The 23,101-nt window shown below is 36.7% G+C and overlaps 3 protein-coding genes across 4 annotated transcripts; 2 read left to right on the top strand and 1 right to left on the bottom strand.

Moving 5' to 3' along the window:
- Positions 1-3,206: 3,206 nt before the first annotated feature.
- On the bottom strand, positions 3,207-5,012 carry LOC104093936 (probable methyltransferase At1g29790). The gene has a single exon (XM_009599782.4). It carries the CDS (start codon positions 4,832-4,834, stop codon positions 3,572-3,574), a length of 1,263 nt encoding a protein of 420 aa, XP_009598077.1. The 5' UTR covers positions 4,835-5,012; the 3' UTR covers positions 3,207-3,571.
- Positions 5,013-6,182: 1,170 nt separating this feature from the next.
- LOC104093920 (uncharacterized) lies at positions 6,183-16,027 on the top strand. 2 transcript variants are annotated; one of them, XM_009599771.4, is made up of 7 exons: positions 6,183-6,398; positions 12,239-12,390; positions 12,685-12,794; positions 12,874-12,959; positions 15,056-15,157; positions 15,231-15,409; positions 15,711-16,027. In XM_009599771.4, exons 1-6 carry the CDS (start codon positions 6,289-6,291, stop codon positions 15,364-15,366), a joined length of 696 nt encoding a protein of 231 aa, XP_009598066.1. In that variant the 5' UTR covers positions 6,183-6,288; the 3' UTR covers positions 15,367-15,409; positions 15,711-16,027. The 2 variants fall into 2 exon arrangements, with proteins under 2 accessions (XP_009598066.1, XP_009598051.1); XM_009599756.4 differs by having other exon boundaries at positions 15,708-16,027.
- A 4,374-nt stretch (positions 16,028-20,401) lies between these two features.
- On the top strand, positions 20,402-21,500 carry LOC104093914 (protein SMALL AUXIN UP-REGULATED RNA 10-like). The gene has a single exon (XM_009599743.4). It carries the CDS (start codon positions 20,498-20,500, stop codon positions 20,957-20,959), a length of 462 nt encoding a protein of 153 aa, XP_009598038.1. The 5' UTR covers positions 20,402-20,497; the 3' UTR covers positions 20,960-21,500.
- Positions 21,501-23,101: the final 1,601 nt, after the last annotated feature.

Below are 23,101 nucleotides of genomic sequence, written 5' to 3'. Positions count from 1 at the left end.
GAAAAGGAGAGATTTTGTGGAGTTTGAATAATCTGGATCTGATGAAATAAGCAACACAAGAATTTATAGATTAGTTGAATTTGATTAATAAGATTAGGTGAAATTTTGAAAAATGGCTTTAGTGATTTACATTGAAACCCCTTCTGACGTAGGCCTCGAATCATTTTGTAAGTGAGCATAGGACACCATTCCCCCAAGATAGTATGGTTTTAGAAAAGAAAAAAAAAGACAGAAAACTTGCCTTAGACTGGTAAACAGATTGAAGCCAAATTCTATGATTTTTTTTATTTTTTTATTTTTGCAAATATTTGTTATTCGTTGGTAACCAGGGTGACAGAAACAAGATGTAGAAATTCTAATCAAAAGGTCAAAATGTATGGAGTTGTTCGCACACTGTAATGCCCACCCTTGAGTAACCCAGCTTGCCTGGTACATGTCAGCTTTTCTTGTTTTAATTTTAATTTTTTTATTTGAATAACTTGAGAGCTCTTCCAAATTCATATGAGACTTATGCCTTTCAAATAAGACAAAGAAGTGAGAACTAAAGGGATCCACAAAGGAATTTTTGACTTTGCATTACCAAGTATTAATAATAATACCAACAATTTTCTTAGCTCAATTCATGAAAAAAAAAAATCCTATTCAGACGGATATTCAAATAATGGAAAAGGATTCTTATCTTGCTGAATATATGCTAAGTAGAAAATAGCAGTTGTACAAATAAGCTTCAGAACATGAAGCTCATTTACTGACTCCAATATTTCATTGAAACTTTGAGATACTTATTCCCAATTCTCATTCCTCTCTCCCACTTCTCACTCTGAAAAAAGAAATAAAACATCACCAAGAAGTTAACTTCATAGTGAGTACGTACAACCATGATATAGGGATCCAATATTATTCTCATAGCTAACTAGATAGTACAACCTATTACCATTGTGTTTATATACTTCACAATATGTGGTTATAATTTAATTCTAACCTTAGTGAAAATCACATATACAGAGAGGACAGGTTCATTGTATAGTGTATTGGATAATTATCTAGTATGACATATACGGAACTTCTCTACCTTCACTAGGTAGGAGTAACGCGTGCGTACACATTACTCTCCCTAGACCCTACTTGTGAGAATATACTAGGTTCGTTGTTGTTGATGACATATACAGGACTCGTTCTAAGGTAAGACTGGGAGCTAGTTTAGAGTTGCTTTAATATCATACATAACTAACTCAACCAAGGACGCCTATGGATAATCGTTAAAAACAGGACTCTACTGAAGGTAGTTCCTAAAGAGTACAAAACAGAGGGATTAACAGCATCAACCGGCATAAGCAGTAGTAAATAGGTAGTATTGCATCCATATTTTGCTGGAGCATAAGCGACTTGGTTTACTCTCATGTTTGACTCAACAAAGGAAGCTAAATTGTGTAGTGAAAATGGAGCAAAGAGTGCATTATTCATTATAAGGGTATGATCAATATCTGAGTCGTCTAGTGCAGCTCAACACGACGTGATTTTCATTTTCCAGAATGCATGTCTGCATTCCGCGATAAAAATCTAGTTAAGTGTTTCTCAAAATGCGTTGCTGCAAAAAATTATTTTGAACTCCCTGCAATGCTGGAAAACTTGCTAGTAAAAAGAGTCCATCAGTACAAAACTTTTAACAAAGGGAGTCTACTAGTGTATAATAAAATAGGAATGCAATTAGTTGTCAGTTGGGTGTAAGTCTCTCTCTTATGCTGCTCCGGCACAAAACTGCATACTCGAACAATATCCAGAAAACAGGAAAATTATTTGGATTATAATATTTCTATCTTCCATTAAAAAGAAAAACCTCGGATATTTCTCTCAAGTTATCCACATAGCAGCTTGAGAGGGCACGTTGCACACCTGATCTAATCAGGTACATCACTAGCCATGCCAAAGCCTTATACTTCTTGTGAAGATTGTGCAAAATGTGATAGTAATTTTCTCATCTTAAGAATCAGCTTGAGGCATTTGTCATAGGCCTAATCAAGGATTGGAAGCCAGGTAAAAGGATATTGCACTTCAGGCACTAAAAGTAAATTCACAGTCAATACCAGCGTTGGAATAATCTTCTGGTTGTTCTATCCCAGAGAATAGGAAGTGAATACAAAAGATATTTAGTGTAATCTTTGTATGCACATTCCTGCAGTAACTTAAGCAATTTGGTAAATTATGAAAATAGACGAAAGAAAACATGACCCTCCGGCTTAAGTGCAATAACCCCTGCATGGGAATCAATCCTATTATACATGTTTGCTAAACTTTATGCACAATACTAGAAGGACTTTTTAGTTTTTCCCCTATACTGCTCACCCTAGCCTTAACCCGAACCCCAAATGAAAAGAAAAACGCTTTGAAAAGTCGCAAAAGTCAACGATGATTCTTGAATTGTAATACACTTTAGTATTTAAACAAAAGAAAAGGAAAGCTTCTTCTACCATCTTCCCCTGTATCCTTTACAAGCATTCGACAAAAAGAAAAAAGAGTCTAGTGTTTCCTCTGAATCAATTCGAGATGAAAAAGGAGCTGGTTGTGTTCCTAGCTAACCTAGACGATGATGATTTGGACACTTTCTATGAGATAAACAAAGACTAGCCTTTGTATGTACATTACAGTAAATACTGATATGAATAAAGGATTTAGATAAGAAAGGCTCCTTATTCAGGTTCAAATTTATCTACAGCTTCAAGAAAATGATATTGTCAGTGATAAAACAAAACAAAAGAAAGAAGATAACTCAACTTCAAAATTCTCTAAGCCAAGACAATGGACGGCACTCAGACAGGGTAAGATGTAGCAATAATTGGAGGTGGCCGTACATTTTGGAGGATTAAATGCACTTGCAGAAAAAGAATAATACCTAACTGAGTAACTGCTACAAGGATCAACATCCTTGGAGACCTAGAGGGTCCTCCTCTCACACCTTTTTTGCGAATATGAAGTTCCAAATGAACTCAAATAATCAACTTTCTTTTAGTATAATATTGGTAGCCACTTCGTTATTGCATCTTAGAAAGTACATCTGTTCTAAGTTGCACACCACAAGTTATATCAAACAGATTATCAGAAAATAATAATGAGTTGAACGGCAGCAACAAATGAATTAATCAAGGGACAAGATGAGAGGATTTATATCCCAATAATACAATTAAATTGCAGCTGGACTGTAAATGAAATTTGGAAAAAACATTTTTCTGTAAACTCAAATAAAAAATTGATACAAACGGCTCATGCCAATTCCAATAGATTCCATGTTCATTTTCCCATTAACCTCAAGTGGATCTTTCAATATCTAGTTGACTACAAGGATAAGTGAATAATATTACAGATTATAGATATACTGATACCTGCCATAAAGCCGAAACAGTCTCCTTCAGATGCTGATTAGCAGTTGAGTAAAGAAGACGACTCAACTTATTCTATGTTGCAAAAGGAATTAATGAGATGTCAAATGATGAACTTGCATGACTTTTCTATGAGAAAATCTACCCTTAGAAGCACCATTTATATGCCCCGACGTTCACAGCAAAGTGCAATACGATCAAGCTCTAACTGGTTTCTGTAGAACAGCAGACAAATAAACCTCAGATTTTCCAGATCCGTTGATCCTCTCACCCACAACCCATTTGAGCTTCTTGTACCCAAAACGTTCAATTAACCTAGTTAATGCGCTTCTCTTGTCTTCGCTTGTGCACAGAAAATTATCCAACCAAAACAATCCTCCAGCCCTCAGAACTCTATCAATATCAAACATCAAAAACTCCAATTTCTCAGGGCGACCGTTAACATCCAGTACATTTCCCGCATGAACCAAATCAAACGTATTATCATGAAAGGGGAATCGATGATCTAAACTTAAATACAAAGGGAAAAGACCCCTAGCAGCAATGAATTCATTGAACGGTGCATCAACATTCAAAGTAGCAGTAACTACAGTCACATTCCTCTCAGCCATTCTAGCAGCAAAAGTACCAGATCCCCCACCAATATCAAACCCGATTCTAATTCCACCATTTCCCATTGCTAACACATCATTAATGAGGAAATCATTCTTTCCCCTACCTTTAACATATCTCTGTGTCTCATACCCATTAATTATATCAAAACAACCAGCACAATCTCTATTCAATTTCTTAGCATTTAAACAAGCTAAATTCTTGCAACCAAGACCACTCCAACTATAAATCTTATCACTATAATTTTTATAAAGTGAATCAGGAAAAGATTGTAAACCAACCTTAGGAATAGTCTTAGCAAAGCACCTTCTTCTTGGCAAAGGCTCACAACCACTGAGAATCAGCTTCTGACCAAGACTCCAATCATCAGGACAGGGCCCACTAACCTTATAATTCATAAACTGAGACAACAAATCCATAGAGTTAACACAAGAATGTCCAACAGAAGCTACCATTTCAGTGATCCCAGTTCTTGAATCTTTACCCAAAGGAAGCAAATGGTGTTGCAAGAAAGTTCTCAGCTCAGTTGCAATCTTGGAATTAGAAAGATCAATACTTTCATATCCTAAGAGCTCTTTCTCCATTTGGGCTAACTTCTTTTGTGATGAATCAATCTCTCTTAGAATTAAAGAGACTTGTTCTGAGATCAAAGATATGTTCTTGTGGGTATGTGGAAGTAGTAGATGAGCATTGTGATGGTTCTTGGGTGAGGATGTAAAAGCATATAAAGCAAAAAGATTAGTAGTAACTACAGAGAAGAGCATAAGCAGATTCAGAGCTGAAGAACAGTAAGAAGCCCTCTTGAATCTGGCAGTTCCATCACCTATTTTCAGAGACACAGATCCCATCTTTGTGAGTAAGAAAAAAGAGGGTGTTTTTGTCTTAGTGTTGGAGTAAGCTACTAGTGTACTTACTAAGCATTGAAAGTAAGCAAGTGGGAAGAAAAGGGTTGAAAGGAAAGTTGATTCTGGGTATAGCTAAGGGAGATTTAATTTAAGACAGTGACTTTGGTGATCTGATGCTTGTCGGTTGGTTTGTGGAGTGGTTAATCTTAGTGCTGAGATGGTCCGCCGTTCACGTGTAGCCGAGATTAATAATGTCAATTGTTATAACTCAAGGACTAACCCAAGGCTTGGCTGTGTTCACCACTGCACTGTGGGAAAAGGCCAGTCTACTATGGTATATGTTTATTCCCTCCATTTTATTTTATATAACATATTTTTTTAATTTGTTTTAAAAAATAAATATTTTTATAGTGAAAAATAGTTTTTTTTTCATTTTTTCTTATTTTATAATTTTATAATCAAGGAAATACGTTTTAGATCACAGTTTTTAAAAAAAAAAATTAGTTGAACTCTATGCCTAATCAAACACAATTACATAAAATTAGATAAAAAAAGTATTTAACAAAGAAATAAATGTTTTTAATATATAGAAATACTGTCCATTTTACTCTTCTTACATTTAGCTCAACTCACTCATTAACACCCCTTGTGAAATTGAAATAATTTTACTCAGGAATTTTATTAGGTAATACTAGTAAATAGTACTAATGAACAATTAACTCATTGAAGTATGAAATTCTAAGGCCCTCATTTTTTGAGTTCAGTGTCACATCCTTAAGTTTTTGACTAAGTAGACGTATGACACTTGACAACTCGCTCGTGATTTTGTACAATTTGCTTACGTTCTTGTTATGCCAAGTCAGCCTTACTACACTAAATATCACTAAGGGAATGTTAGAACACAAGAAAATTGCCAAAGAAAGCTTTTGTATTAGAGAGAACTTGATTGTTTTGCTTGGTGATTTACAAATGAATGCCCCCTATTTATACTAATCACTTAGAGGCTAGTGTGTAAATAATAATTGTTCCACAAGTCCTTAAGCTATAACTTGATCAAGCTGTCTTTATTAAGCTTAAACTTTAATAATATTTAAGTGACGTTTGATTCAAAAATTTGACGGAGAGTCTTCAACCAAAACTGTCGTCCATATCTTTTGCAAATTTTATTTTAAAACCAAAATTCCAAGAAAAGAAAAGTTTTCTAGTTATGAAATACTGTTAGAGAGGGATCTTATTTATACTTATGAGAAGGTCGGGACTTCTTCTCAAACACTAAAGAGGTCTAAGTGTCATTTGTCAAACTTCAAGGATAAAAGTTATAATATTACAACTTCTATCAATACATACAATTTGCTAGGTTTCTAGGGTTTATGTAAAACCCCCAAAATTAAGCAGTATCTAGACTTCGTTTTATACACCCTGTCGTTACTCACGAAAGATTAGTTTGAATCGATAAAATGGAGGCATTGAAAGAGTGTAGAGCGAATTTGGTAGTGTATTTACATCCACAGAAAGCCAAAAATGTCATGGACGCTGTTTATCGTGAACTCAGCTCTCTTCTTTTCAAGTAATCTTCCATTATCCTTTTTCACTTCTATTTTTGGTTGTAGAGAATTGAAGGTTCTGTATGATGAACCTTTAAAACAATCACTTTTTTTTGGTATCGGAAATTTTTGGTCATGCTGCATTGTTGGTGTAAAGTTAATTAGCTAATGGCGCATTTTTGAATAGAGGGTTTGTAATATACGTTTCATTGATGCTCAATTTTCTTGTTTGAATAGGGCTTGTTGGAACAAACTAATATTCAACTTAAACTAGCAGTAGCCAACAGTAGATTAATAACAACTGAATGTTTACAATGAAGATTACAGGAATTAAAAGATAGGATTGCAATAAAGACATAAGATAGAAATAGCCAGAAGGGGGATGAGAAGACTCAGAAGAAACTGGGATGAGAAATCAGAAACTGCTACAACATCTTGCTTGCCCACTACTCTGAAACTGCTCGCACATATAACAGATTCAGATAACCACTATTTTGCTTAACACGTGCCTTCCTTCCCTTTAACTTAACACATAATCTTGTAAAAGCTTGTTGGGCTGTTTTGTATGCTGGCTTCTTCTAACAGACCCAAGCCCAACTTCACTCTCATTTTGCTGGGCTTCAACCTCTTCCACAGTAACTTGGTCCAATGGATTCATCACAATACTTTCCTCCCCAATGAGAACCTTGTCCTCAAGGTTCGGAGGTAGCTGTTCTTCTGTTGACATTGGAATTAATGGAGTTACTTGTTCAGCTGGAGTCCCAATGCACTTCTTAAGCATAGATATGTGGAAGACTGGATGGATACGTGCATCAGCTGGAAGATCAAGTTTATAGGCCACATAACCAATTCTTTTAACCACTTGATAAGGACCAAAATACCGCCTGCCTAGTTTGTGGCAGTTTTGGAGTCGGGACAACTGCCGGTAAGGTTTGAGCTTTACAAAAGCCCAATCACCAACCTCCAACTGCAGATCAGTCCGGTGTGCATCAGCATAGGTTTTCATACGAATTTGGGCTCGTTGCAGATTCTCTTTTAGCACGGTCAACACTTCATCCCTTCTAAGCATGTATTTCTCAACCAAATCATCTGCAGTAGTACCCAAGATGTAGCGAGATACAGAAGGAGGTTCCCTTCCATATAATACCTGAAAGGGAGTAAGACCTGCAGAAGAGTGAAAAGCTGTGTTGTACCAGTATTCCGCCCAAGGTAACTTGGGCACCCACTCATGAGGACTCTCGAAAATAAAGCACCGTAAATATTGCTCAACACATTTGTTTAGTGCCTCAGATTGGCCATCGGACTGAGGGTGGTAAGCGGTGCTCATGGCTAAGGTTGTTCCTTGCAGTCGATTAATTTCCTTCCAAAAGGAATGGAGAAACCTCGGATCTCGATCGGATACTATAACCCTCGGAGGACCATGTAGCTTAATAACATGTGCTACGAAAGCTACGGCAACAGAATGGGCCGTGAAAGTGGCCAACAAAGGAATGAAATGGCCATATTGGACAAACGATCCACCACTGTTATTATTGTGGCCTTTCCCTTAGAACTAGGAAGACAAGTAATGAAATCCATTGCGATTTTTTCTAAAACCACATTTGGAATGGGTAATGGCTGTAAGAGGCCAGCAAGACTTCTATTACTGTCCTTCATCTGCTGACAGGTTTGGCAGGCAACCACAAAAGCTCGTACATCTCTTCGCATATTGTGCCAATAAAAATTTGATGAGAGACGGTGAAAGGTTCTAGCTATACCAGCATGCCCGCCTATTGGAGAATCATGAAATTCTTGCAGAAGTTGAATACGAATAGGGGAATCAGAGGGAATAACTAATCTGCCTTTAAAGAATAAAAGGCCTTCGCGGAATACATAGTCAGCATAATTCTCAGATTTCAAATCAATGCCTTGTCTGATGGCAACCGTTTCAGGGTGTGTCTTGGTAGCCTCACAAACTGCATCTACCCAATCAAATTTACTAGCTATTATGGCTAGTAAGGAGCCTTCAGGTGGCCTAGATAATACATCAGCTGCTTTGTTCATCTTGCCCGGTCGGTAAACTATACGAAAATCAAACCCCACCAACTTCCCAAGCCATTTTTGCTACTCCGGTGTTTGAATGAGTTGGTCAGTGAGATTTTTGAGTGACTGTTGGTCAGTGATAATGGTAAATCGTCTTCCCAGCAAGTATTGTCGCCATTTACTCACCGCCTGCGTAATGGCATACATTTCCCTGTGATATGTTGAAGCACGTTGCATTCGTGGACACAATTTCTGACTATAATAGGCTATAGGATGGCCCTTTTGGGAAAGGACAGCTCCAACTCCAACTCCAACTCCGGATGCATCTGTTTCCACATGAAATTCTTGAGTGAAGTCTGGTAAAGCTAGAACCGGGGTACAACTAAGCTTCTTTTTCAAACAATCAAAGGCTTGCTGGGCAGAGTCACCCCAGGAAAATGATTCCTTCCTCAACAAATCAGTTAAGGGGCTAGCAATTGTGGCGTATTGTCGAATGAAATGACGATAGTACCCCACTAGGCCTAAGAAGCTTCTAACACCCTTAACATCCTTAGGAGTTGGCCACTGTATAATATCTGAAATTTTTGTAGGGTTCACAGCCAAACCTTGCTCAGTAATCACATGACCAAGATAGTCAACTTGAGGTTGCGCAAACATGCATTTGGAATGCTTAGCGACCAGTTTATGTTCGCGGAGCCGCAGGAAAACTTGAGTCAAGTGTTGCAAATGGTCATTCCATGTCCGACTATAGACCAAAATATCGTCAAAGAAAACCAAGACAAAGCGACGCAGGAAAGGGCGAAAAACAGAATTCATTGTAGCTTGGAAAGTGGACGGTGCATTTGTTAAACCAAACGGCATTACTAGAAACTCATAATGCCCTTCATGAGTACGAAATGCAGTCTTCTCAACATCCTCAGGTCGAACCCTGATTTGATGATAGCCGGATAATAAATCCAGCTTTGAGAAGTGAGTCGCACCATGTAATTCATCAAAAAGTTCATCAATAGTCGGAATGGGAAACCTATCCTTCACAGTTATGGCATTTAAGGCCCGATAATCCACACAAAATCGCCACGTACCATCCTTCTTCTGCACCAGCAGAACAGGGGACGAGAATGGACTGGTGCTAGGACGGATAATTCCCTCGGCAAGCATATCAGAAACTAATTTCTCCATTGTTTGCTTCTGAAAATATGGGTAACAGTACGGTTTAACATTAACTGGACCTGAACCTGGATGTCGATGAATGGCATGGTCTTGTGCGCGGCCTGGAGGTAAACCTTGAGCTTTGGTAAATACATCTTCAAATTCCTCCAAAAGGGACTGTAAATCCGGTGGCAGAGGAGGAAGTCCCGACTCATCAGTTGTGATCATCATTAAACAAAAATAAGAGGAAACAACCTCAACCTCTGATAGGCGTCGTAATGTTTGTAACTGGACTGGTTGGGCTTCAACCTGCGGTTCTCCAAGCCAGCTGAACTTTTGGCCTTGATAAAAAAATTCCATCATACGAGCCGAGTAATCAGTCAAGATTGGACCCAGTGATCCTAACCATGTAACGCCCAAAGCAATATCCGCCCCTTGCATAGGCAAGACATAAAGGTCCAATATCAGTTCACCACCTTGGATCACTATTGGTGTTTGACGGGCTACGCCCTCACATCGAAGGCGCTGACCGCTGCCAACCATTACCGCAAAAGGCTTTATAGCTTCCACAGGCAGATTGAGAAACTTAGCCACGCGGGTTTGGACGAAATTATGTGTGCTTCCACCATCCACAAGCACCTGCACCGGCGAACCCGTACATGGCCATTGAATCGAAGAGTTGTAGAAGAACTACCACCGGCCAATGCGTGGTATGAAATAGCAGAATGATCTTGAACTTCTAAGCACTGAAAGGAAATCCTCCGGTGAGAATGACTCAGGTAGCTCAATTGTTGAATCAGAGGACTTTTCAAGAAGGAGTAACTGGGGAAGTGCTTTGCATTTATGGTTGGGGGTGTATTTTTCATCACAATTGTAACATAATCCTTTCTCACGCCTGGATTGGAGTTCAGTTGTAGACAATCGTTTGAAAGGGAATTTTGGTAAATGTGATGAAGAAGCAGTAGGCTTAGAGACAACAATTGAAGTTGGTCCAGTGGGGTTAGGTAAAAGAGGTTGGGTCCGAGCGAAAGCAGGACGAATTGGACCCTGGCCATATCAAATTTTTGCTCGTATAAATGGGCCAATCTGATGGCCTCTTCCAATATAGTGGGACCTCGAATTGCCACTTCAGTTTGAATATCCATTTTGAGGCCCGAAATAAAGCACTCAACTAACATGATCTCTGGCAAACGGACTGATTCATTGGCAATAGCCTCAAAGCGAGCCCGAAAGTCCTCAACAGTCGTGGTCTGCATCAGCTTTGATAGCCGACCCTCCGGTGATCTGAGTGATTGATCCCGGAAACGAATACGAATCTTCCCAGTAAAATGAGGCCAATCAATTAGTTGTTTGTTTCGAAACATCTAGCGGTACCAGTCAAGAGCTTCACCATCCAAATAAAACGAAGCCAAAGAGAGTTGATGATCCGGAAGAATGTTGTAAAATTCAAAATATCGCTCTGCCTGAAACAACCAGGCTTCTGGATTCAAACCATTAAAACGACTGAGTTCCACAGTTGCTGGTTTGTGTCTGAGAGTGAGTGGAGTAGAAGAGTTGGAACCCGGCGACAAACAAACATCAGACGGACGAGGTCGAACCGGCTCGCGACAGTTGACATGAACTCCTGGACAAGTTGGCTCAAGGTATCAACACGAGACGATAACTGAGAAACCTCAGAGGAAGAATCAGATGGAATATCAGAATTCTTGAGCTTTGAATCACCCATGGAGCACGAATCAATGAAAGCACCAAATGGAACAAACTAATATTCAACTTAAACTAGCAGTAGCCAACAGTAGATTAATAACAACTGAATGTTTACAATGAAGATTACAGGAATTAAAAGATAGGATTGCAATAAAGACATAAGATAGAAATAGCCAGAAGGGGGATGAGAAGACTCAGAAGAAACTGGGATGAAAAATCAGAAACTGCTACAACATCTTGCTTGCCCACTACTCTGAAACTGCTCGCACATATAACAGATTCAGATAACCACTATTTTGCTTGACACGTACGTTCCTTCCCTTTAACTTAACACATAATCTTGTAAAAGCTTGTTGGGCTGTTTTGTACGCTGGCTTCTTCTAACAGACCCAAGCCCAACTTCACTCTCATTTTGCTGGGCTTCAACCTCTTCCACAGTAACTTGGTCCAATGGATTCATCACACTTGTGTTGCTCTCTGTCAATGTGAGCTTCGTATAGAGGAGTGTTGTGGTAGGTTGACTGACAACGTAAAAATAGTCACAGTGTGATAAATCCTCTAATCATTGGCTTTGTTAGGACGTGCTCAACTAGACATGCGCTATATCTTGTTAAATGGGAAAGAGGTTCCATTACATCTCCGCAACTAGTTTGGGGTTGATGCCTAATTGATTAATTGGATGATTGATTGTAGATGGATTGTGTATCCCATTTATTTGTTCATCTTGTTCAGTCAATTGGACGAAGTGTTGAGTTTATTTCAGGAGGTAGCTGATACCCTTCCTTTTGCTGCCTGTTTTACATTGGGCTGTTAATCCTGCTGTTTAAAAGCTCCAATTTTTAATGCATTAATACATTCTTTCTTCTCTTCCTTGTCTCTGTTCCCTTTTATCACTAAGGATTTTGATGTTTGAGTGTATTTGGACTTTAACTCCACTTGTGATTTGTTGGGTACTTTTGTTTATATGGTTCCTTATTTTTTACAGGTTCAATGAAGCTTTAGATGGTGTGGTATTGACCTATGAACCAAAGTTTAGTAGCAATTTGGCTAAGATTCTTCCAGGAATTCACCCTTATTTTGGTGTCAGATTTGAAGCAAAATTGCTGCTTTTTTATCCCAAGCCAGAAATGCCATTAGGTAGTCCTGCAACTTCTCATGTGTGTTTGTGGATCAAACACAGTATATGATTTTTTTGGCAAACTTTAGTTCAGTTATTTTCCAGGCTTTTTTCTGGAGGGTGAAGTTCAAAGAAATTTTGTCATAATTTCCCCACCTTCATTGTTCTCCCTTGATTTCAGAAACTCAAAACTCAACTCCCACCCGGAGATAGATAAATAACTATTTAAAAGTGGAATGTCATAGATGTAAGATTGTAAATTCGTTTGGGCTAACTTTGTTTCTTTAATCCTTCTTTTATTTTGATCTTTTCAGAAGGTGAGGTCGTCAAAGTTGGCCAGCAGTCTATTCACATGATTGTTCTTGGTTTTGCTTCTGCCTTCATAGCAGATGAAGACATTCGAGAAGATTTTCAGTATAAAATTGTAAGCACTTTGAACTGATGAGAATTGAGAACTTGAGCTGATACCTGATTTGTCTTTGGATTTGTTTCTCTTTTCGTAGAAACATGGGAAAGAAGTTTATATCAGCAGATCTGACAAGAAACATAGGATCGAAGTTGGAACTACTCTACGATTCTCAGTCAAGAGGTAAGATGTTCTTTGTTTTTTTTTTTCCAGCACTCAAACTCTTGTCCTGCATGTACACACTTGGAATTAACTTTCAACCTTAATTTAGAACTTTGCATTACTCTAAATTTGGAAGTGATGCCTAACAATGATAGTATTGAGTACAATAGGAAGAGCCACATTTTTTTCCCTTTCTTCTCTATATGTTTTGTGATTAAATTATGCATCAAGCTCATCCTGGATGCAGAGGACTTCTAGACTCTAGCAACAAATAGCGGTTACATCTGGTCTCAGTATGATGAAGGATGATCCAATGGCACACCTTTTTAAATTGTCCATTTAGGATGGTGTGAAAGCTGTAATCTCATGTATAGCTCAAATGATTTAATTTGGTAGCTCTCCATGAGAATAAATCTATTCTAGGTAGTCACCCTTCAAGAGACGAGATAAACAGATGTTTTGTAGAGGATAGAAGGCTGATTCAAGCTTGTTCCGTTTCTTGTTTCTCATGTCAAGTGTGTTAATGATTCCGATTCTTTACCATTCCATAATATGAATAATGTATCTAATATATGAACTGCTTCTTTTATTGTTTCATGTACTCTAATTGCTTTCTCGCCTATCAAAAGAAAAAAAAAGTCATTTAATTTCTATGTACCAAGTTAACTATCCCTCTGATCTCTGTTGTCCAAAAAATGTATCCACTTTTGGAGAAACTTCTATTCTCTTATCTTCCCATTACTTTTTGAGTATCATATTACCAGTGAGGTGTCATTAGCTCCTTCTTTAAAGTACATAAGACTAAATCTACCGAAAAGATAAGATAACTCCAGTTTATTTAAAAACTGGAGTCAGTTTGACTTTTGCCTCATATTTGTGCTAGGTTGATTTTGTACTTGATTTCTAAAAGTGAACCAGCAATTTAAGTTCATTCTCTTGTATGGGACATTGGTCAAAAGTATAGTTTTTTAACTTTGCTGCTTATATGAATTAATGGTCGAATGAAAATGTGAATTATATGAGTAAATAGAATTTACATTATATGATCAGAACTGAGCCAAAGTGATCTTCAAATACTCATAGAATTTACGTTACACGATCTCTGTGAAGATTGGTAGTCTAGCTTAAAGACAAGCCTCTTATGTTCATTTTAAAGAATAAAATCCATTACTTGCAAGGTGCAGACATAATTTTTCTTTTATTTGAGATGTAAGTCTCTGGTTGAAATAGCTTGGAGGTGACTTTTGTCTTGTTTACTGAAGGTAAGCTTATCTGCTTGGTTGTCTTTAACATTTTATTTTAAAAAGTTTGGTTGTCTTTAAAAAATTCTCATGGTTTGAACAACTCTTAATCTTTTTCCTCTTCATAGAAGTTCTATAAAGGGGAAATTAATTTGATCGTAAAAGAAAACAACAAGAGTCAGAGGTAGGGAGAGAGATAGTTAAGAATTATTTTGTTCATCTAGGCCCGATTCATGATGTAAAACAAAGAGCAGCATATGCATGAAATGTGACAACGATGAAATGTGAGTTTGCTGCAACATTTCAGAAACTGTGTAGTTCATGTATGGGGTTAGAATTTATGCTTATCGATGATGTGTAATTCTATGCCTGGAAAACACCTTCCCCTGTGTCCATTTAATTACTTAATGAAATGGCTTTTAGTAGAAGTGATTCTCCATTGGAAGTGATTCTCCATTGGAAGTGATGTTACTGTCACCAGATCGATGTTACTTCTCTTTTTCTTTTTAAATTTCTTTCTATTGCTTCCACTAATTATCTTAGATGCATGGTGAACTGGTGAAGTCACTTGTGAGTTTTTTGTTTTTACTAGCATGGCTGGATCTTCTTTCATGACCAAGAGAACTTGGTTTGTATGTGTTTAAAATTATTCTTGTGTACTTTCAATGAGCTATAGTGGCCTTAACTTGTTGGGTTGTTGTTGTCCTCACAAATAATTTGCTGAGTTTGCATGTTCAGAAATTATTGTTGTGGTTGGATAGTAATCCTTACAATGCTATGCATTTCATTGCCTTTTTGCTTCTTCTTTCAGCTCTGCCTTCTATTTTTATTTTCCTGGATAACTTAACCTGCTATCGTGTTTTTTTTTTTTTGCAGTTTTGATGAAGAGATGTTGCATGTATGTGGGTCATTAATTCCAACTAACACGGGAAGTGTTCAATGGTTGGAGAGGAAGGCAGAAGAGTCTCAAGCTGACAGGTTTGCAAGCTGTATAATTTTATTCACTTATTTATTCTATCACTGTGCCTCATACATTGTTCTGATACTGCAGTGTTACTGAAAAGAGCATAAGCAACAAAAGGCCTGTTGAAGTGCTTGAGACTGATAACTTAGTGCCCTACTCGGAAAAATTGAAATCCGAAAATCATATCAAGAAATCGAGAAGATCTAAAAACAGAGATAGCTGAATGTGCTAATTGTATGCATACATCAAGACAATTTTTTGATAAGGTATTCATTTCCTTTTCTTTTGTTTTTGTTTCCATGTCTCAGTTATTGTGCTCTTTAATTCTCTGTATTTGTTGATCTTTTCGCTCATTCCCCAGATCTCGAATCAAGTTCCATCCATAGTTCTCCAAAATGTTCTGATCTGACATATAACGCGCCTCCCCCCTCTTTTATTTTACTTGTACTTAGCTACATTTACATACATGGAAAGTTTTTGTAGCGCTTCAATTCTCATGCAGTCAAATATTCTCATTTCCGTGAAATTATCAAGCTAGTTTACATGCATTGAATTTGATCTCAGAAGATGAATGCCAAAAACTACGGAGAATTGGTTAACAGCTTGGATGCAAGGTGATATACTCTGGTTTGTGAAGAACGGACTGGTAAATATGGTTGCAGATGGCCACAAGTATACTGGTCTGTTGTTGTCACTGCCCTTGATGGGCAAAGATAGTATAGGAGGAGATAAAATGTTAATTTGCACTATCTATATCAATGTAATCTTCCGATCAAATTTATGCTGCCAATAGCTGTTGCATTCATTTTCTTGTTCTAAATTTTGCTCAATTAATTGATGAGTGATGATTGGTTCATTAATTAAATGTCCAAATTTTCTGTGTATTTGAATTTGGCTCGGTGGGCTGCTCTTTATACTCTTTCAAGGTTTTTGGATTATCTGGCGTGGCAAAAGGATGTTTTTTCTTTTTCTTTTCTGGTTTGACGAACAGTTTTGGGGGGTTAAGTACACAACTAGCCCTCAAAGTGGATAATCTTGAATTTTGTTCCGGCTTGCCTCATGGGCAGAACTTCAAGTTACAAGTGTTGTCCCTCGCTTGCATAGACCGACCATTTGGGCAGGGCGTGTCCTCTGAAGTCTGGATTCTTTAGTCTACCAAATAGCCCAAGAGTGTCATTTCGTAGTGTTTCTTGTGTATAGTGTCTTTGGAGGCTTCTAATTTGTGTGCGCAAATTTTTGAGCCCAAAAGAGAACTGTATACGAGTTTATTACTTATACAAACTCTACATTTTATTAATGAACCATATTTAATACTTAGGCAGAGAAAGTTCACTATCGAATTTATTACTCATGTATGGGTTGTTGAATAGCGAGACATATGATAATTAGTCAATCACTGCTTAATTTAGTTATCTTAGCATTACGTTTTCTTTGAACATCCTTCATTAAGGACTTAAAATTTTAGTTACCAAAAAAAGACTCTAAAATTTCCCCACAAATAGCTGGATATCTAGATGCATATTACTCCAAAATTATCAAATTAGAAATTGCACATCAATTGAGAGTTTGAGACCGTCACAGCCGTAAACTCAATTAAGCAAATAGTCAGATTTTTTTTCCTCCCGACTTTCCATTCAAATTATTTTCTGGTATGAACTCTAATTCATTTTCTCCTTGATTCTTGTAATCATGCTCTATTGAATTTACATTATTTTAAAGATTGAATCAATTAAAGTTGCTACGCTGACGTAAGTTACTTCAATAATTAAAGCGAATTAATTGACATATCTTTTGGCTTTGGCAATGGTTTTAGTATAGAAACTGTTTAACTGTCAATGGGTATAAATTACACCTTACATATATATTGATGCAACAGTACTGTTCTTACTTGATAAAGATAATTTTTTCTTTTCTTTTTTCCTGTAAAAAATTGTACATCGAAATAAGCCGAATTCAAACTGAAATAGCAAATACCCAATAAGTTCGTCATTTCTTCACCGCCCGAATTTAACATTAACAATGTAATAAAGATGATCACGATTTAGAAGTAATCCAATTCATTTTTAATCTAATCTAGGTTTAATTTCGACAAAAGACAAAAGTTTGTTGGATAAATCTTATCTATGCGTAGGCCAATCTTGAGACAAGAACCATAAGTACCCCTAATTCAACAATTAGCACCGCATATGAACAAAGTTAATTAGATATGTTTAATAATTCTCAAATTAGAGAATTGAAATGCATGTGGTTGATGCATATAAAATCAAATCCAACAATGCATAGCTGCTATTCATTGAACATCATATGAGGTTTCGCACACTTTAATACTACAAAATTATTTACTACCGATCTGCAAAATGTATGCATGTTTTTTTTTTTTTTTTTTTTTTTTAAATGTAGTTGTCGTTTGTTTTAATTTAGGTACGAACACCACGTGAGAAGATGTTAATTCCGAGTATATAGAAACATCAAGATTTATGTAATATTGCTCTTATCTTATGTAAATTTCGAATTTTTAATTTTGATACAGACTTTGTATTCAAGTGATCAAACGTTTTACCAGAAAAGTGCGTGAACTAATTATTATTCAGTTGAAATTTTTGTTCAAAATGAAGGGGCTATGCTAGAATAATAGGTTAGGAGAACATTTATTTCATGTTTGGCACCTAAGTTAAGGAATGTTAAAGATAAAGAAAGAAAGGGCATCCTCGCACATGGGTCTTGGTCAAATATTGAGAACCCCAACAATTGTTAATGTTCATCATATAGAAACATTATTTTTTTTTATGGAAAGTGAAAAATATAATACTAAAGGGGGCAAGACATGTAGGTATCGATCCAAGTCCTAACTACCACCAGAGAATATACAGTTTACTGTGCTTAATTAGAAGCGTCATTAATATATTCGTTTTTAAATAAGATGTTAACACAATTTAATATATAATATTTGAATATCTTAATACCCTTTCCAAATTGCACTGTCACCCGATCAACAATATATCTAAAGATAGGACAAAGGTGAGAAGTCGTGTTGCCCTTTCAACAAATAAATTAAGTATATTGAATGTGGAGACAAAATCTTACATTGAAAGTTGGTAAGGAAAAAAAACAACATATTATAAGAAGTATGGATATATTCATAATGGTGCGAGATATTTTATGAAAAACTCTGTATACGTTTAGCAAAAATAACAATATCACACTCCGTTAAGAGGATTTTTGATGGCCTTATCCAAGCATTTTTTTCGCTGTTTATATAGATTAAAGGAAAAAGAAAAGAGGAAATGAACATGTGAATGGTTTTTTAGAGTTTCAACTTTCGACAGGCCGTGCGTAGAAAAGCACAGGACCACCACCATAGCTGTTCTATGGTGTCTTTTACTTCGGTCTGGGATTCTATTACCAAAACCAATCCAAAGTCACATGAAATTTGCTTTAATTACACAGCTTTTTCCTCACTTTGAAGTATGATAACTTTACTGCAAAAATGATGTTGGTTTTGTTTTTTCTGGGGGTATATGATCATATATAGCTTGGTTTAATAGAAGATAAGATGGTTGAGTACTGTGCCAAATAATATACCAGCAAAAGCTGTGCTTTGATTTATGTTTTTTGAATCTGGAAACGGCAAGCTGCTGGTTTCTTTAGAACCCACTGAAACACAGCGTAAATAAGATCACTGGTTTAAGTTATATACTAGTGTACATATTTTCCTTACTAAGTGTAGACCTGTGTACTGCAGCAGGTTAGTTATTGTTATTATCAGATTATTAGCTGCTCTTCCTCTTCCACTTTATGTGACAAGGTTCGGAATACCAGGATAAAAATACTTAATTGTCAGTGTGAATTCGTATAAATTCTTTAAGATTTTGAAAATGAAATTACATTTTTAGAAATTACATAAAAAGTACTTTAAGTCATAAATAATTATTAATATTTAATAATATCTAAGAAAGCGTGGTCAAAGAAGAACCTCTTTGATTCCCCAAATAGTAATGTTGCCACATAAATTTGAATAGAGAAAGTGTAATATTTACTTATAACTGATCTAGTTATATAAATATTTTTTGTTCGATTGATTTCATTAAACTTAAATTCCTCACTCACATCTACGTATCATATTGTCTTTGTGTATGACCTAAAACTGAGTAGGTAAAGTGGCCTTTTGCATCTACTTAAATCATTCTAAAAAATTAAAGCCAATCCTCATAGAAGATGCTTTTTTACCTTTCATTTTGCCAAAACAGTAGCAACAGACAGTTAGATTGATGTAAAATGCACTATATATCATGCTCCAAACTTAGTTACAGCCTATTTAAGTGAAAAGTAACTGGCTAGCTTGTTCTCCTAATTTGTTGAAAGCTGATTTATCTGTTCCTAATTTCAGTAATAATGACACTTTAAGATCTAAGTTTTGAATCTTAATGAACTAGACAACGACGGAGAAAAGAATAGCAAAGTTACAAAGCATCATTAAAACATGAAAATGAGTCAGCCAAATGGGAAAGCACCACCTATTTTTAATTACTGTGGTAAGATATATAGCTAGCTATTTTCTTTTGTTCTTTTAATTTTTTCTTCTCGGTTTGAAGCTAAGGGGCGTTGTTGTTTCACTAGAATCTAGATAAACCGAGAGTGAAGAATGCAGCAACTCTAATCTTAATTTTATTGGGTAATATTAATTTCATACCGTGATGACGTACCAATATTTTTTCAGCATATAATAAATATTCTTTTAGTTATATGATATTTTTTCATAGGAGATCCATAAAATATAACACACAAAATCGATAATAAAACACGCAATAAAGTCTTTGTAAAGCAAAATTGTACTTCCTCTGTCCCAATTTATATGACGAAGTTTGGATTTTGAGAGTTAAACGAATTTTTCTTTGACCATATTTTTTTTTATGTTTTTTAGATATTTTAAATTGTTGATTATTTTGACTTATAATACTTTTTACGTAGTTTCCAAATATATAAAAAAAAATTAAGAAACTTAAAAATTCTATGTCCGAATTAACGGGCAAAATTAAAAAATTTGTCTTTAGAAATTCGAGTTCCTTCACTAAATTGTGACATAAGGATGAATTGGTTACAGTAATAGATAATTTCCATTTGTTGTTTAAATAATCTATGGACAAATATTGAACCTTATTAGCGTGGCAGTAGTTGTGAATTCTTTCAAACTAAGGGTACTTACAAACTCATATTCTTATATATACCCACACCTTTCCCAGCATGGAAAACCTCCACTTTTTCACCCAAACACTTCCACACATTAGAAAACTGAAAAACATCAACTGCAACACAAAAAAAAAAGAAAAGAAAAGACATAATTTTTTCTGTAGAAAATGTCGGGCTGCAGAAAAATCTGCCACATTGTTAAGCTATGCCAAAGGCTGCGGCGGTTGAAGAAGAAGGCAACTATGTTCATCCGCCGTGTCCAGTCCGATGTGCCTGCCGGACACGTGGCAGTCACAGTGGGAACGAATTGCAAAAGATATGTTGTACGCACCACCTACTTGAACCACCCTGTGTTCAAGAAACTCCTCTCTCAAGCTGAGGAAGAGTACGGTTTCAACAATTCTGGCCCCTTAGCTATTCCTTGCGACGAGACATTGTTCGAGGAGTTACTATGTTATTTGGCCCGTTCTGATTCCAAGAACAACAACAAAAAAAACATGTCTTTGTTCACAAGGTTTGAAGACTTTCAGAGCTACTGTCACGTAGGAATCAGAAGCAACTTTGACATTTGGTCTGACCCTAGACCCCTCTTGCATGTCACATGTAATAAGTCCGTCACAATTGGTTAAAAAATGCCCAAAAAAACGAGAAACAAGCGGTCACGGAGAAGCAATGACTATTGTTCATTAGGTCATTTTTGATGGGCCACAAAATTTTAGACGATTCGGGTCGGTCACTCGTATTCATAAAGACCGTATGGACATTAGCACACGAAAAATCGAAAATCGTATTACATTCCTATTTTATGGCCCTAAAACGCCAAAAAACGAGGAGCGGTCGTGGAGAATCAAATTATGACTATTGTTCATTAGGTCGTTTCTGATGGACCCACAAAATTTTAAGCGATTCAGAGCCGGTCGCCCTAATTCATGAAACTAACGTGGACAATAGCACAAAAAAAATTAAAAAATCGTGCTGAATTCTTGTTCGGATCGGATCGGATCAGAGTGGAAATGAAGAACAGAGACAGGAGATCGACGAGATATGATAATTGGTTCTAGTATTTGTATACTTTGCCTTATGAACCCAGAAAGAGAATCGTACTTGTTAGAAATATTTAAAAAGCTAGATTCCATACCATTAACAGAAGAAGCAAGATTGAGTTTTCAATGCTGAGTTTAACATCTTATTATTTACGCGAAAAAACGGATAAAGTTAAATTTATACGTAGTTCTAAGAATACGTGTTATAACTTGATACAAATTGGAAAAGTAAGTAGAAATATATCGAGTTTTGACTGTAAAAAAGGAATGAAATACAAACCCAAATTGAGTAGAGAATGATCTACGAATGAACAAGATGAACCAATGACTAAAGCCCAAAAAAAGGATAATATTTACTATATGTGTATATCTCAACAATCTTTGAAATGTGAAAGTGTATCAATGTCTGAATGTCCAGTCCCTTCTTATAAATGGCAGCCACTCTAATATAATGGAGGAATCTTATTTTGGATATAACTAAAAATATATAGTGGGGATCCCATGATAGATTAATCAATTAGCTTTTCCTTGATTTCTGCCGAGATTCTCTCCCTTAGTGCGGCTATAACGGCTTTGTTGTCCCTTGACTCGAGCTCGATCGGTCTCTAAGTCTCGAGCTCGATATTGACTCGAGCTTTGATTTTCGAGATCGACTTTGACTTGGTTTCGGTATTTGATCGGTCTCTGGGTCTCGACCTCTATCTGGGCTCGATGTCGATCTCAGCTGATCCCGACCTTGGTCGGTTTCTAGGGCTCGAACTCAGCAGCCCGACTTCACGTCATAGCTTGATATCATAATGACGAACCTCAGTCCATCATGCCCCAAACTCGATCAGTCACATGAGGGCAAACTCGGTTTTGACCGTATACAGATAGTCCCTTCGTTTCTCGGAAAGAATGTGGCGAGAAACGATATGACTTTTCAACTTCTGATTAGATACACACTGACGTCTGTGTTGAGCCCGATTGTGACGTACGTGACAAATATCCCGTCGGTTCAGTTATCAAGGCATTAAATGCGCATCAGTCGATGGTCGGCCACTACAAAGTTTGAACCGTCATTGTGAAATCTATAAATAGCCCCCTTCCTTTATCATTTTAAACTTTTACTTTCAATTCTTCTCATTCTATCCTTCACAGTTCTTCGTCTTCTCCCAAATTATCTATTTCCAGGTTCTGAAAATTTCTTTGCTTGTTCTTTACCAAATACCAAAATATTTCAATTTTCCATCTTCTTTGTTCTTTGAAAATTTAGATGGCCAAGATATCTAAAACCGTTCCTCAAAAAGAGGCTGCTTCCTCATCTCGGCCGGCCGATGAGAAATCGGTGGTAGAGCCACGCCTTGAAGAACTCGTTCCCGGGGGATGTGTTATTGATTTTGATTTTAAAGTTGATAAACCCTCTTCGGTTGCCGGTTGATGCGAGCCGGTATCGAGATATATATGCTCGATACCAGTAAGTCTCCTTGATGTGGTGAAGAAAGATTATAATTGGGTAGACAAAGAGGTCGTGATACCGACACCGAAGGAATCGATCACTACCCACATGGAAGGGTATATGAGTATTTACACTTACCCTTTTATGCTGGGTCCCCTCAATCTAGTCATCATCGATTTTTGCAGGAAATACCAGGTGGCCCTCGGCCAAATTCATCCTTCTTTCTGGAGGATCGTGATCTTGATCCGTTTCTTTGTGAGCAAAATCGATGGGCTTCCCTTCACCCTCGA

This window comes from Nicotiana tomentosiformis, chromosome 8, assembly GCF_000390325.3.
Source record: "Nicotiana tomentosiformis chromosome 8, ASM39032v3, whole genome shotgun sequence".
NCBI lineage: Eukaryota > Viridiplantae > Streptophyta > Magnoliopsida > Solanales > Solanaceae > Nicotiana > Nicotiana tomentosiformis.
Note: the sequence above shows the minus strand (reverse complement) of the source record. Positions and strands in the feature narration are given on the sequence as shown.

Bases quoted from the DNA above. Each gene is read 5' to 3' on its own strand.
- LOC104093936 (XM_009599782.4), bottom strand. From the start codon at position 4,834: ATGGGATCTGTGTCTCTGAAAATAGGTGATGGAACTGCCAGATTCAAG.
- LOC104093920 (XM_009599771.4), top strand. From the start codon at position 6,289: ATGGAGGCATTGAAAGAGTGTAGAGCGAATTTGGTAGTGTATTTACAT. The intron at 12,391-12,684 runs GTAGTCCTGCAA...TGATCTTTTCAG, and splicing joins CAAGCCAGAAATGCCATTAG to AAGGTGAGGTCGTCAAAGTT. The intron at 12,795-12,873 runs GTAAGCACTTTG...CTCTTTTCGTAG, and splicing joins AAGATTTTCAGTATAAAATT to AAACATGGGAAAGAAGTTTA.
- LOC104093914 (XM_009599743.4), top strand. From the start codon at position 20,498: ATGTCGGGCTGCAGAAAAATCTGCCACATTGTTAAGCTATGCCAAAGG.